The following is a 15,370-nucleotide window of genomic DNA, read 5'->3' on the forward strand; positions in this document are numbered from 1 at the left end:
GACCATCAGGGCTGCCAGGCAACTGGTATTGCTTAAAAGGAAATAAATATGGCAGCCTCCATATCCCTCTCACTACAGTTCTCCTTTAAGTATACACATAGTACCGTAAATGGTTGTGCATTTTGATGATCTGAAAGGCTAATTTTCCCAATTGCTTATTTCATTTGTAAACATGTAATACAAATAAGCTATGTCACAGTCACCATATTAGTGCATTATATTTTGTTGAACTCATTGCGAAAGACAGGAGATCTATGTCTTGGCAGGTAACCAGGTAATCAAGTAATCTGTACTGAAGTTAACATCTATTGCCTGGTATTCACTGGGTCAGGTTTCTGTACAGATTACTTCAAAAGGTTAGGTACAGGACACTAAAATAAAGTGGGTTTTTTTTACCCAAAAAGATTTAATTTCAGGCGTATTGCATTATGAATAGCCTGTTCAAATTTCACTGTTTTATCTTATGGCTCATCTTCTCCCTTTTGAACGGCTATCCTTTTCCCCTTTATTAGGTCTTCAGTGCAGATTTCAGAGAGGTAGTCATTCACCGCTACAAATAGGCACAGTCTAAACTGATCTCAACTACTCTGAAAATAAACTAAGTACAACAACGGTACATTTTTCATTTACCATCAAATATGTTGCATTTAATGAAACTAACAGGGAACACAATTTGAACAGAACAAAAAAAACTGCATAAAAACCATTCTTATGCCAGCATTCTTAAAGGGTACCAGTGAGTTTAAAAATGTAAATGCTTACTAGAGGGAAGCCTCTATATAATCCAGAAGCTTCCCCATCCTCCTCACATGCACTGCTGGGACCCTCCGTACCTATTCCAGAAGAGCTTGTCTAACAGGTTTGCACAGGCGCAAAACAGCCTGCACATGCAGGGTAGCACTGAGCCCCTCATGCATGCCTTGTTACTCCATGCACAAGCGGATTAGTGCTGATGTACAGACATGAGCCATCCCGTGTGCCTGCCTAATGCAGCTGCGAATATGAAGAGGGTCCCAGTGAGGAGTAGTAGGCTGCAAGAGGAGGGGAAACCACTGCGTCATCCAGAGACTTCTTCTAGTGACGTAAGCATCTAACTTTTGTCTTTTTAAAAAGAAAAAACCTCACAGGTTTCCTCATTGGCGGGAACACAGAGTCAAGCTCAGAGTAAAAGAAAAAAATTGCTGGAAGTGGTAATCCTGGGTGGGCGAGTCTGTGCAGGGGTTGCTGTATGTCTTTATCCTGCTTTTAGGGTCTTAAAAAAAAAAAAAAAAAAAATCGCATGAAAAAAAAAATTTGTACTGCTTTTAGACCCTAAAATCAGGAAAGAATCATACCGCCAGGGAGGTTAAGTTGTCATGCTCCGTTATTAACAAGTGAATTCATTGTCACTTTCAAGTTCTGAATGTATGATTTCCAAGAGCACAACGTCTCATTGTTTCTAAATGTCACACAAGATGACCAAATGCCTACAGCATTCTTCTATACAGTATTAGCATTCTATAATATTGTAGCAATATAGAAAATACTGAATGTCATAGCAATATGCAAGTTAACCACTTTGGATCCAAAGGTATTTTCACCGTATGGACAATAGCAGTTTTGAGATTTTTATGTCACTATTGATTCAGCAGTAATATTGTAAAATTATACCGTATTTTTCAGACCATATGATTGTTTGTCAGCCAAAAGTGAGACGGAAAAGTCATTGCATCATCTTCCGAATGTGTCCTCCTCTGCATGTCTCTTCGCTGCAATACATACGATGTACAGGTGCCCGCCACTTCTGCTCGGTTGTGTGGAAGCAGCCATACATACAGAGAGGCAGTACAAGGATTTACAAGTAATCCACCAATCAGGCAAGGGGCACTGTCAGGAACCGGCCCGCGGCACGCCTGCGTATACGGTTCCCGACTGCGGGTTTGACCTGATCAAGCGGGGAACAGCCTTATTTAAGCTACAAACAAGGCTGGGACCCCTCAAACACTTCCCACTGCCACCACTAGCGTTGCTAGACACGTTCACTCAGCTATCGAGTGCTCAATACGCAATCTGCGTTTTCGTATTTGGGTCAGCTCTGCGCTTAGGCCAAATACGAGAGCGTCACGCACCCACACACACAGTACAGTTGTACAGTAACACAGCACAATCAGACACTGACTTGTAATGCAAGTTGCACTGTCGTGCAGCAAAACCACTAACAGTCGTTCCGAACGATACTGTTAGCTACTCGCACTGGCGTATCGTACGTTGGGTCAGCTGCACGCTTTAGACCAACGTATGACAAACACCCCCACACACACAATGCAATTACAATTTTAGATGGTAGTGTTGCTCAAGCATACAATTAGGCACGGACTTGTACACCGCTACACTGCAGTCTCCTCTAGGCTATGAGTGTTAGTTTAGTACGGCAGAAGTCAAGCTTATTAAATAATAATTTAATATTCCAGAAAAACATAGAACAATGCAGAACAGAGTATATACAAAAGATTACAAAAAACAAAAATAAAAAGTTACAAAATGAAAGTTACAAAGATACAACACAAAAGCGATTTTGCTTACCAAAATAAACGGGAAATAAACGTACCAGCTTATCGATCTGGCGTTGTTGCGGGGGGTGCGCACTTCTGGTAAGGAACCAGGTTAGTTCTAGCCGTGTGAGCTACCTCCAAGAACTACGATTTGTGACAGTCCCAAGCTGGGATTATATAGTCCCCTGGATGGCCTGAGGCCACTCACATGTCCATATCCAGGAATAATTCAATTTCCTACATAACGCGCGTCATATCCTTTCCTGTCTCAGTTCTCAGATCATCAAAAAGGACTTCCCCCATGGCAGGTTACAATTGATTAAGGCTTTCACATTGCAGCAGGATGTCCTGTGTGAAGTCCTGGCTCAAGCTTGTGTGATCTGCTTCAAAGCATCCTGCAGCTAGTCCAGGTGACAATTGCTCCCAAACACAATAAACCTCTGAGACATTATTCAGCCAACATGGTCTGACCACCTGAATAGGCTTCACAGCAACTGTCTAATTAAGGGTTTCCTAATTAGAAGCAGACAATGATAGGTAATTTACACTTTATACGGAATTCCAGGAAGACTGGCTAACAGACAATCCCATATGATACAGTCAGAAAAATGAAATAAATAGGTTCCTGTGTTCCTTACATCATAAGCACCCCAGTATATCACCACACCTCCGCCGTTAACTTGGTGCAAGGCAGATGATCTTCCCAGATCCTCCTGCCTGCACCTACACTGTTGGTTCTGCTTGACGGGACAGCCCATCAGCATTCCCATGATTACTCCCCTTCCTGATGGCACTGGCAGGTGGTTCTAACGAATCATCCTGCCAAAGCCTACATCGACGGCCTGGCCGGGTGGGGTAACCCTTTAGCATCCTCAGGAGGGTTCCCCACCTGTCAGTTAGCTTCAAGCTATACGAATGGAAAGCTAGGTCAGGTTGCTGCAATGTGTCGTTGCCCTTGGCAGCCTGACGTACCCAACCAGGGGAATGCGAGTCAGTGACAACCGTGAACTTGCGACCATAGAGACAGTGCTGCAGCTGGGGAAGGGTTCCAACCGTCGCTACACGCACTTTCTCTATAGTGACAGGAGCTATCTCTCTGTCCCTTTGGGGAACGATCTGCCTCCTCCCCTTCGGACAGCTCCGAGGGAATAACTTCCCAGAACCCTCTCAGCCCGCCCCTCCCAGCTGCTCTTCCAGGCTGCTGTCAAATCGAACAGCCCCAGAGAACTCAGTGCTGCCTGTCACACAGTCTAGGAAGGCTGCAGACAGAGAGGCTCCTGGGCCCTCAGGGCCAGGTTCCGGAGTGGATGTTGTTGACCCAGAAACATTTGCCACTTCAGCGGACAGTCCCTCTGCTGTAGACCCACTAGCGCTGCGGGTTACCGCGGCAGCTGAGGGAGCGCCCACATTACCCATATCATAAACCACATCACCTTTGGTCTTGAAACCATCTGAAGGGGAAGGATCTGGCCTAGTGCCATCTGCCCCTTCAGTGGACAGTCCACCTGCTGCAGCCCAGCGAGCGCCGCTGGTTACTCCTGCAGCTGACGGAGTGTCCACATGACACACAGCATTGTGTAGTACAACATATATGACATCAGCATTATCAGCCCTACATATATTGCCATTTGGGACATCACATAAAACATCCACATTATCTGTATCATTACACACATTGCTACTCAGCACTTCACAAGTAGCATCAACAGTCCTTGCATCGATCGCCTCGATAGTCCGTGCGTCATAAATGACATTATCAATTTCTGCATTCTTTGTATCAACATGTCCCACTCCAGGCCTAGGCACTGGAGACTCACTAGGGCTGGCTCCTAGCATACAGTCCGTAGCCCCTGGGGCCTCGCCAGCACTCCCCACTTGCCCAGCATTATCACACAGTACCTTGCAAGAGTCCTGAACTTCTGCGGGGGAGGCGGGCTCCACAGGGTTTGGGGCAGGCTCATACCGGGCCACTAACCGTCCTAGGTCAGTACCCAGCAAAACATTGGTGGGGATTTTGTCAGTTACCCCAACTTCTTTCAGTCCGCTGCCGGCCCCCCAATCCAGGTGGACCAAGGCGGTGGGTATTGCTGGGGTGACACCCCCAATTCCTCTGACAGCAATCATTTTCCCAGGTATGTACTGCTCCGGGTTTACAAGCTGGGGATGTATGAGAGTCACTTCTGCTCCAGTGTCTCTCAGCCCAGTGGCAACTGTACCCCAAACCGTGACAAGCTGCAGATTCTCTGCATAGCCAGTGGCATTCCTGGTAGCACACAAAGCCGTTGGGACTTCACTGGCGTTTGAGGCCTCACTGGATTTTGGGGCCTCCCTCTTCCTCTCTGGGCAAGTCGTGCTGATATGACCCACCCTGTCACATACAAAGCATTTACGAGTGTCAGGTTGCTTGAATCCAGGAGACAGCGGTGCTTGCCTCCTCTGGGTGCTGGGTGAAACAGGTTTAGCAATCTGTTCTCCTCTCCAGCTGGGCGTAGTAGTCCTCCGGGACTCAGGTGCTCTATGGGCGGTGTAGGCATCGGCCATTTCCGCAGCCTCATCCACTGTCTTTGGTTTCGATCCAGCACAAACAGCCGGACCTCAACAGGACAGGTGTGTAGGAACTGGTCTTTTATCATCAGCTCCTGCAGGGCATCCAAGGTTTGAACTGACAGTCCTTTTAGCCACTGATAGAAGGTAGTGCGCAGGTTGCAAGCATGATCCAGGTAGCTGTCATTAGGACCTCGCTGCACTGTCCTGAAACGTTTGCGATACACCTCTGGCGTGAGGTGGTATCGCGCAATGATGGCTTTCTTAATTGCCTCTAAGTCTGTTTCTTCCTCCTGGGGGAGACTCACAAACGCCTCCAGGGCCTTGCCTCTCAGCCCTGGTGTGAGGTATCTTGCCCACTGCTCACGGGGCACCCCATACTGCCGACAAGTCCTTTCAAACCCCTGTAGGAAAGTGTCTATGTCAGAGTCCTTGTCCATAGCGGGGAACTTATCCAGGGGGATTCTGTGGACTCGCTCACCTTCGCGTTCTGCGGGTCCAGCAGACTGGTTCTGCTGCTGAAGTTTAGCCAGCTCCAGCTGGTGTTGCCGTTCAGCACTTTCCCTCTCGGCCTGGTGTTGCCGTTCAGCTCTTCCCTCCTCTGCCTGTCGGTGCAGCAGGATCAGCTTTAGGCGCAGTTCAGGATCAGCCGAGTTCAGTAGCTGTAGATCAGCTTCCAGAGATGGCATCTCCCTGCTTGGTGGATCGTCCAGGACATAGTCTCCACTCGCATTCTGTGGCGGGAGCGATTCCTCCTCTGGCGTTTCGTGAGCTGCATCCGCTGACGTTGAAGCACGGGCTCGCTCTGCCTCATCATACTCCTCGAGCGCACGAACTAACTGCTCCTTAGTCTGGCCGCTCACCGTCTCGATGCTTTTGTGCTCACACAGGTTGAGTAGTATCTCTTTGTTTTGCCTTGCATAGCTGGATGCTTTCTGAGCCATCGTGTTGTAACAAAAAAATAAAAAGAAAAAAAAAGGGGGGAAGGGAAAGCAAAACACCAAGTGTGTATCTTTGAACAAAAAAAAAAAACGTGTATAGATTCTGCACTGAGTAGACTTCTGTAGGCTAGTTGCTTCTAGCAAGCTTCCAACCTTTAGTACTCAGAATAGCGAGCTAAACTGCGTACTAATGTACTAAACGATCCCACCACTGCCACCAATTATGTCAGGAACCGGCCCGCGGCACGCCTGCGTATACGGTTCCCGACTGCGGGTTTGACCTGATCAAGCGGGGAACAGCCTTATTTAAGCTGGGACCCCTCAAACACTTCCCACTGCCACCACTAGCGTTGCTAGACACGTTCACTCAGCTATCGTGTGCTCAAAACGCAATCTGCGTTTTCGTATTTGGGTCAGCTCTGCGCTTAGGCCAAATACGAGAGCGCCACGCACCCACACACACAGTACAGTTGTACAGTAACACAGCACAATCAGACACTGACTTGTAATGCAAGTTACACTGTCGTGCAGCAAAACCACTAACAGTCGTTCCGAACGATACTGTTAGCTACTCGCACTGGCGTATCGTACGTTGGGTCAGCTGCGCGCTTTAGGCCAACGTATGACAAACGCCCCCACACACACAATGCAATTACAATTTCATATGGTAGTGTTGCTCAAGCATACAATTAGGCACGGACTTATACACAGCTACACTGCAGTCTCCTCTAGGCTATGAGTGTTAGTTTAGTATGGCAGAAGTCAAGCTTATTAAATAATAATTTAATATTCCAGAAAAACATAGAACAATGCAGAACAGAGTATATACAAAAGATTACAAAAAATAAAAAGTTACAAAATTAAAGTTACAAAGATACAACACAAAAGCGATTTTGCTTACCAAAATAAACGGGAAATAAACGTACCAGCTTATCGATCTGGCGTTGTTGCGGGGGGTACGCACTTCTGGGAAGGAACCAGGTTAGTTCTAGCCGTGTGAGCTACCTCCAAGAACTACGATTTGTGACAGTCCCAAGCTGGGATTATATAGTCCCCTGGATGGCCTGAGGCCACTCACATGTCCATATCCAGGAATAATTCAATTTCCTACATAACGCGCGTCATATCCTTTCCTGTCTCAGTTCTCAGATCATCAAAAAGGACTTCCCCCACGGCAGGTGAAAATTGATTAAGGCTTTCACATTGCAGCAGGATGTCCTGTGTGAAGTCCTGGCTCAAGCTTGTGTGATCTGCTTCAAAGCATCCTGCAGCTAGTCCAGGTGACAATTGCTCCCAAACACCATACACCTCTGAGACATTATTCAGACAACATGGTCTGACCACCTGTATAGGCTTCACAGCAACTGTCTAATTAAGGGTTTCCTAATTAGAAGCAGACAATGATAGGTAATTTACACTTTATACGGAATTTCAGGAAGACTGGCTAACAGACAATCCCATATGATATAGTCAGAAAAATGAAATAAATAGGTTCCTGTGTTCCTTACATCATAAGCACCCCAGTATATCACCACAGGCACTGCCCCAGGCCTGCCAATTACAGCTGCACACTGCTCTGCTGTATTCTCTCATTGCAGCCGATGGTCTCGGAGGCAGGACCATCAGCTGCAATGAGATAATGAAGCAGAGCAGGGCGCAACTGTAATTAGCAAGCCTTGGGCAGTGCACCTCGCCTGATTGGTGGCTTACTTGTAAATCCTCGTACTGTCTCTTTGCATGTGCGCCTACTTCCCACAGGACAGGAGCAGCGGGCACCCGTACATTGATATGCATTAACGCAAAGAGTCATGGGGACAGAGGGGGACAGGTGGCAGAAGGCTGACACACAGGTGTGGAGGAAACTGACACATAAGGGCACAGAAAAAAACGCATGCAGGGGCAGAGGAGACGCATACAGGACCATAAGATGCACCAAGTTTAGTATATTTTGTTCCTCGTTTTTGTCCTCAAAACCGAGGTGCGTCTTATAGTGCGGAGCATCTTAAGTCTGATTCACACCTAGTGCGCTTCTGTCCACTTTTTATGAGCACATCAATGTTACTGATTGATGCACGTTGCTGAAAAGCGGACAGAAGCGGACTAGTGTGCTTTATAGTGTGCCTTGTAGTCCGAAAAATACAGTACTTATCAAGCATTACTTCAATCTGTGGATCTCTGCAGGGGGATGTGAGCAATAGGACACCATGGTGGCCTTCCCTGGTTAGTCCTCAACTGATGTAGTGGTCTAAAAAACATTTAAAGTGTACCCGAGCAGAAGCTCAGGCACAAAATAAGATTCTTACCTAAAGAGAGGGAAGCCTCAGGATCCTATTGAGGCTTCCCTCCCTGCTCTGATGTCCCCTGTCACTGAGCACTTTTACTATGGCTAAACTCCAGCCTAGTCTCACACTGAACCCACCCACTACCATTGCCTAACCTTAACCGTGCCTGCAACACCCCTTCTCCCCTCAACCCCACGACTTACTGTCTCAGCTGTTAACATTGGCTAAGAAGTGATTAATATAAGTGGTGAATGGAGACGATATTGGAGTAAATATGCAGGGCTAACCCAACACTCAGTAAAAATAAACCATCCCAGTAAGAAGGTTATTCGATGAGGAAATATCTTTCAGGCAGCAGATGGTTGGTTGACACAAGTATCAAGTTTGTGGTTAAATTAAGGGTTAAGACATATTGTATAACCTCAGGCATATGTTGTTTAGAGAGCTGTAATTTTACATCAGTGTTTAATGCAGTAAGTTCTGCACTGAGAAACACAGATCACTATTCTCAGCACCAAAAACTAACATCTTTTTGACAGAGCTGGGTGCACTCAAAAACTTGTAGGTTTAGATGCAGTAAACCTAAACCTACAATGCACTTACATCAATGGCAGAAGGTGACAATATAACTGGTAGGAATTTTAGATGCAATAATATTAAAGGAAACATCCAAGCTAAAAAAAAATAAAAAAAATAAAGATCCACTTACCTGGGGATTCCTCCAGCCCGTGGCAGCCGTCCTGTGCCCTCACCGCAGCTCCGAAGGCTCCCGGTTTTCTCCGCTGCAGAACCAGACCTCACTAGGTCGGATTCCGGGTCGGCGTCTTCTGCGCTCCACCGCGCTGGTCACGTGGTCCGGCCAACGTCATCAGGACGGTACTATGCAGTAGTTCTGCACCTGCGCAGTACCGTCCTGATGACGTCGGCCGGACCACGTGACCCGCGGTGGAGCGCAGAAGACGCCGACCTGGAACCCGACTTGGCGAGGTCGGGTTCTGCAGCGGAGAAGATTGGGAGCCTCCGGAGCTGCGGTGAGGGCACAGGACGGCTGCCACGGGCTGGAGGAAGCCCCAGGTAAGTGGATTTGTTTTTTTTTAGCTTGGACCTTTACTTTAATATAGGAATTAGAAACAGTCAGCTGTCAGGCATAGGTATATTAAGCTGAGAGACACTAACACATGCTTTTCATAAAGTATACATTGGCCTTCCATTTCAGATCTAAAATATTAGATCTCTACAAGTAAAGGTGGTTTTCTGGCTACAGTATACACTCTGTAATTTTCCTTGGACTGTAAAGACGCCTCAGGTGAGGCTATCCGGACGCATTACAGCCAGAGGAAGAGGAAGAATCATACCCAAGTAACTAGAATTTTTACAAGGCTGCCAGCAACAGCATTTTCCACCTTTCTATGCCTAGTGAATTCTAAACAATTCACAAGTGTGTCTGCCAGTATCTAAAATGTTGTGACAACTACTCTGCAAGCATGCTTAAGATCACTTACTGACATAAGATTTCCGCCGCATTTTGGGGACAGTGCAGTCCCCTGGGACATCAGAAGTGCATAGTCTGCACAGTCTGATGGCAGATCCGTGCATTGCAATTCACAATGCATGGTTGCTGATGAAAATACCCAATCATACTGCGCTTTCCATTCATTGTGGTGAATGGAATTGCATTGATGAAAATCCCATCAGAATGGAAGTGCTTTTTGTTGCGTCAGGCACTTCCATTTTCTGATGTGTTCTGGTGGAGAGGAGGGCTTAACCTCCTTGCCGGTTATCCCGAGCTCAGCTCGGGGTAACCTGCGTAGGAGGATCTCTCAGGCCCCGCTAGAAGGATTTTCAAATTTTTTTTTTTATTGCACGCAGCTAGCACTTTGCTAGCTCCGTGCATTTCTCGTTCGCCGCCACTGATTCGCCGCTACCCGCCGCGCTGCCCCCCCCTCCAGACCCCATGCGCAGCCTGGCCAATCAGTGCCAGGCAGCGCTGAGGGGTGGATCGGGATTCCCTCTGACGTGCCGACGTCCATGACGTCTGTGGCATCATCCCACCCCGTCGCCATGGCGACCGGGGAAACCGAGCAGGAAATCCCGTTCTGAACAAGATTTCCTGCTTACTCTGATCGCCGGAGGGTGGGGGGATGCCGCTGAGCTCAGCCATCATGTAGCGAGCCCTGGGCTCGCTACATGATTAAAAATTTTTTTTTTTTTAAAAAGTGCTCTGCTGCCCCCTTGCTGCGGGAATTGGACCGGCAAGGGGGTTAAAGTGGACCAGAGACCACAGCATTGAAAGAATAGATACTTACCCGGGGCTTCTCCCAGCCCTATAAGCAGACGAGTCCCTTGCCGTCCTCACGTGGTCTGCAGTTCAGCCCCTGTAACAGGCTCAGTCACGTCAGTCGTGGCATTCTGCACATGCGCAGGAGGGCTATGCATACCCAGAAGACCTAGACTGGACCTGACAGACTGTTACCGGGACTGATAGCCGCTGAACGGCAGACCGCCAGAGGACGGCGAGGGAGTCACGTGCTTATGGGGCTGGGAGAAGCCCCAGGTATTCTTTAGATATTAGATATTGTGATTTCTGGTACTGCCAGTGTCAGAAGTATGAGACCAGTTTGATCAAGTGATAGTTTTTTTTTAAAGCTCCAATGTGATTGTCATAATCCTGCCACAGTAGGAAGCAAAACAGCAAATCTATATTTCAAACTCTCATGTTTCTGATCAAATTGATCACATGCTTCTCCATGATTTCTGCTACACAAAAACACCATAAATCTTGCATGTGGTAACATCACAGAAGTGTTCGCACTCCCCCACTTGCATAAGCAGATAACAGATATTTTTAGTTTATGCTTTTATAAACGGCACAAGTTACACATGCAGTGAACACATCTTGTTCCTGCAGCTGCATGATACTGCCTAATCTGGTGCTTCAAGAGCATAGTCTAGGTTTCCAAGTACAGCCACCAAGCTTCTACTAGGAAATGCTGTCCAGCAAACAACAATGCTACAGAAATATTTAATTTCCCATACAAGCAGTCCCCTACTTGCAAACAACTCAAACTACATTACATATAAACAATGTTGTCTTTATGAACATAATATATAGTGGTTTGCAAAAGTATTCGACCCCCTTGAAGTTTTCCACATTTTGTCATATTACTGCCACAAACATGAATCAATTTTATTGGAATTCCATGTGAAAAACCAATACAAAGTGGTGTACACGTGAGAAGTGGAATACAAATCATACAGGATTCCAAACATTTACTAAAAAAAAAAATAACTGCAAAATGGAGTGTGCGTAATTATTCAGCCCCCGGAGTCAATACTTTGTAGAACCACCTTTTGCTGCAATTACAGCTGCCAGTCTTATAGGGTATGTCTCTACCAGCTTTGCACATCTAGAGACTGAAATCCTTGCCCATTCTTCTACGCAAAACAGCTCCAGCTCAGTCAGATTAGATGGACAGCGTTTGTGAACAGCAGTTTTCAGATCTTGCCACAGATTCTCGATAGGATTTAGATCTAGACTGACTAGGCCATTCTAACACATGAATATGTTTTGTTTTAAACCATTCCATTGTTGCCCTGGCTTTATGTTTAGGGTCATTGTCCTGCTGGAAGGTGAACCTCCGCCCCAGTCTCAAGTCTTTTGCAGACTCCAAAAGGTTTTCTTCCAAGATTGCCCTGTATTTGGCTCCATCCATCTTCCCATCAACTCTGACCAGCTTCCCTGTCCCTGCTGAAGAGAAGCACCCCCAGAGCATGATGCTGCCACCACCATATTTGACAGTGGGGATGGTGTGTTCAGAGTGATGTGCAGTGTTAATTTTCCGCCACACATAGCGTTTATTTTAGATTTATTTTAAAAGCACCTTTAAAAGAAACGCCAAATAACTGTTTATATGTCCAAATCCAGAGAGGTCTGAAAGTAGATAATTTATCCACGTTTCACCATGTTTAAATACAGGACTCAACTTAACTTACAAATAAATTCAACTTTCACCTGGAATCTGATTGTAGGGGACCAGAACAAAGATATTCTGATTTACAAGCAAAGACAAATCCACATTACCTGGTCTTGGTACTGGCTGTGCAGCAGGAGCTTGAGTCTTTCTGGCGGAAGCACCTTCCTACAAAGAAATAAAATATTCATTTTTATTAGAATGAAAACTCAAGAGAAACAAGGGAAAGCAACCTGCAGATTCTTTATCAAAACAATGGGCATGGCTGCCAAGAAAAAAAAACAAAACAAAAAACAAGTACAGTACAGTACATGAGGTTCAAAATAAAGCAGGGCTGTGGAGTCAGAGTCGTGCAATTTTGGGTGCCTGGAGTCGGAGTCGGGAAAAATGCACCGACTCCGACTCCTAATGAATTTGTAACTAATTAAAATAGAAAATATGATAAAATGTTCTATTTCTCAGATAATAGTAATTAAAAATAATGTATATATACAGTACATATACAGTAATAGCTGTGCTTAGTCCACAAATGAAATAAACCAATCAAAATTAGTTACTTGAGCTGCTTCAATAAAGCAGTCCCCGTATTTAAGGTCAGATATACATATCTGATTGTGACTGTACAGTATATATGATGTGTACACAGGAATCTCTTATATATACTAAATAACATCTATGCTGTAAGTATAAAGCCTGATGTGTAGCCGTGTCACTAATAGAGATAGTCAACAAGATGGTAATAATTCTGCATTGATGCTGATTTATGCAAATGTATGCACTCCCTTTGCTGATGAAATCAAATAATTTGATATGTTAAAATTTGGTTTGGTGACTACAAATTAAAGGGTAACTGAGACGGATGAAAAGTAAAGTTTTATACATACCTGGGGCTTCCTCCAGCCCCCTTCAGGCTAGTCAGTCTCTCGCTGTCCTCCACCACCCGGATCTTCTGCTATGAGTCCTGGTAATTCAGCCAGTCAGCGCTGTCCTGCCGCATGCTGCTCCCACAGCCAGGAACATTCTGCACCTGCGCAATAGTGCTGCGCAGGTGTAGTACGCTCCCGGCGGCGGAGTGTGTGCATGCGCACTACGCCCGACTGGCTCAAGTACCTGGACTCATAGCAGAAGATCCAGGTGGTGGAGGAGGACAACGAGGGACTGATTATCCTGAAGGCGGCTGGAGGAAGCCCCAGGTATGTATAAAACTTTAATGTCATCTGTCTCAGGTTTACTTTGTTACACAGTAGTACTATACTCTACATATGCACTCCCCACAGAGCTGCAGGGAATCCACTGAGAATGCTGTGCACATTGAACACAGAGGTGTTGTCTGTTTACAATCTCCTCATTCCCCTGCAGAGTACCTGCACATCACTCTTACATGTACCCACACTTACATTGCCTAGGAGCTGAGAGATGTTCTTTGTTCCGGTTTGTACCTTTTACAAGTACTCTTACCAAGGACTAGTTTTATTCTAAAGGGAAAAAATATAGTAGTCTACATATCCTCACTTCAGTTGTCTTGTAAAATTCCTAAGCGTTGGCAGTTAAGAGACGAATTTCATGTTACATACTTTTAATCAACAAAATTGTAATATGCAACTTAGAGGAGTCGGTGGAATCCTAAACTGAGGAGTCGGAGTCTGACTTTTTGGACCGACTCCACAGCCCTGAAATAAAGGTTCCATTTTGGCAATACACTTCCATATTTCTTTGAGCTGAAAAAACTGTTTGCAAACAAACACAAAAAACTAGTCAGAAACTTTAAATAAGCCTAGTGAAACATATACTTTACATGAATTCGTGGTGCATAACAGCATTATCAAATGTCTTTATTAAGGAAAGACTACCACCACACACTGACCTCCATCACACAGACTGCAGCCTGTGCAAAAATGACAATCATTTACTACAAGGGGCAATGAGCTATTCACATTATTTGAGACGGCAACAGAACAGAAGTACAGATTACCCAGCAAGCTCATGGTGAAACCAGAACTCCTAGGAGTGTGTAATGCACACAATACATTTTTCGGCTCGATTTTACACCCGATCTTTTTTCTCCACTCAATTTTGTGTTCAATTATCTTATCTTCCGCTCATTTTTCTTATCTTTTTCCATTCACTTCTATGAGAAATGAGCCAAAAAAATGATCGGCAGGAATATCGGACAAGTCGGAAATTATCTATCGAACCCATCTGGGGTAAAAACATATGGTGTATTCCCAGCATAAGGAGGGGAAAAAAAAATAAAAAAAACCTCTTACTAAAATGCTATGCAAAACAGAAATACAGAAATTTGCCTTCTTAAAACAGAAGGCATTTGTGGTTATTTATTCAGGTTGGAGTGAGCATATGATGTCTCCCTCAATGCATCACTGCTGAATATGCAAAGAGTCCCTTTGTTTTCCCTACTGAAAGGCAATGAGTCAGCTTGTTAATTGTACAGAGCCACAATAATCACCATGCATACAGACGGTTTCAGACCGGCTGGCCCTCATCAGTGCATGGTATGGATTAATGTGGCTCTATGTGACAGGACTTGAAACACACAGCGCTACCCATACACATGAGGTTGATGAAAGATCTGTAACTCTGGCTGTTTTAAAGTGGACCCAAATTAAAAATACAAGATTTCAGAAATAAAATCTATTTTCTAAATTATAATAATAGCAGCCTTTTTTCAGCTGCATGATGACAAAAAATATATTACATTTATTGGAGGAACCCCTCCCCTTCCTTTCATATTGCCGGGACAGAATCCGGCAAACTGGTGGAGTAGGTGGTGTCTATTAAAAACCGCCAGGGGGCAGCAGAGCAGTTTTTTTCTGTGTTTTTTTTTTTTTAAATCATGTAGCGAGCCCAGGGCTCGCTACATGATAGCCGCTGTGCAGCGGCATCCCCCCGCCCTCTTCGATCGCCTCTGGCGATCTCCGATCAGGAAATCCCGTTCAAAGAACGGGATTTCCTGGAGGGCTTCTCCCATCGCCATGGCGACGGGCGGCATGACGTCATTGGGAGACCCGATCTACCCCTCAGTGCTGCCTGGCACTGATTGGCCAGGCAGCACACGGGGTCTGGGGGGGGGGGGGGCGCGGCGA

The 15,370-nt window shown here is 45.7% G+C and overlaps 1 protein-coding gene across 1 annotated transcript in view; it reads right to left on the reverse strand.

Moving 5' to 3' along the window:
* CDC73 (cell division cycle 73) overlaps positions 1–15,370 on the reverse strand; it is a 168,290-nt gene that overhangs the window by 32,086 nt on the left and 120,834 nt on the right. The window contains exon 11 of the mRNA XM_068240119.1: positions 12,380–12,437. Within this exon, the coding sequence (XP_068096220.1) occupies positions 12,380–12,437 (58 nt within the window). The remainder of the gene's footprint in view (positions 1–12,379; positions 12,438–15,370) is intronic.

This window comes from Hyperolius riggenbachi, chromosome 6 (assembly GCF_040937935.1).
Source record: "Hyperolius riggenbachi isolate aHypRig1 chromosome 6, aHypRig1.pri, whole genome shotgun sequence".
In the NCBI taxonomy this organism is placed as follows: domain Eukaryota; kingdom Metazoa; phylum Chordata; class Amphibia; order Anura; family Hyperoliidae; genus Hyperolius; species Hyperolius riggenbachi.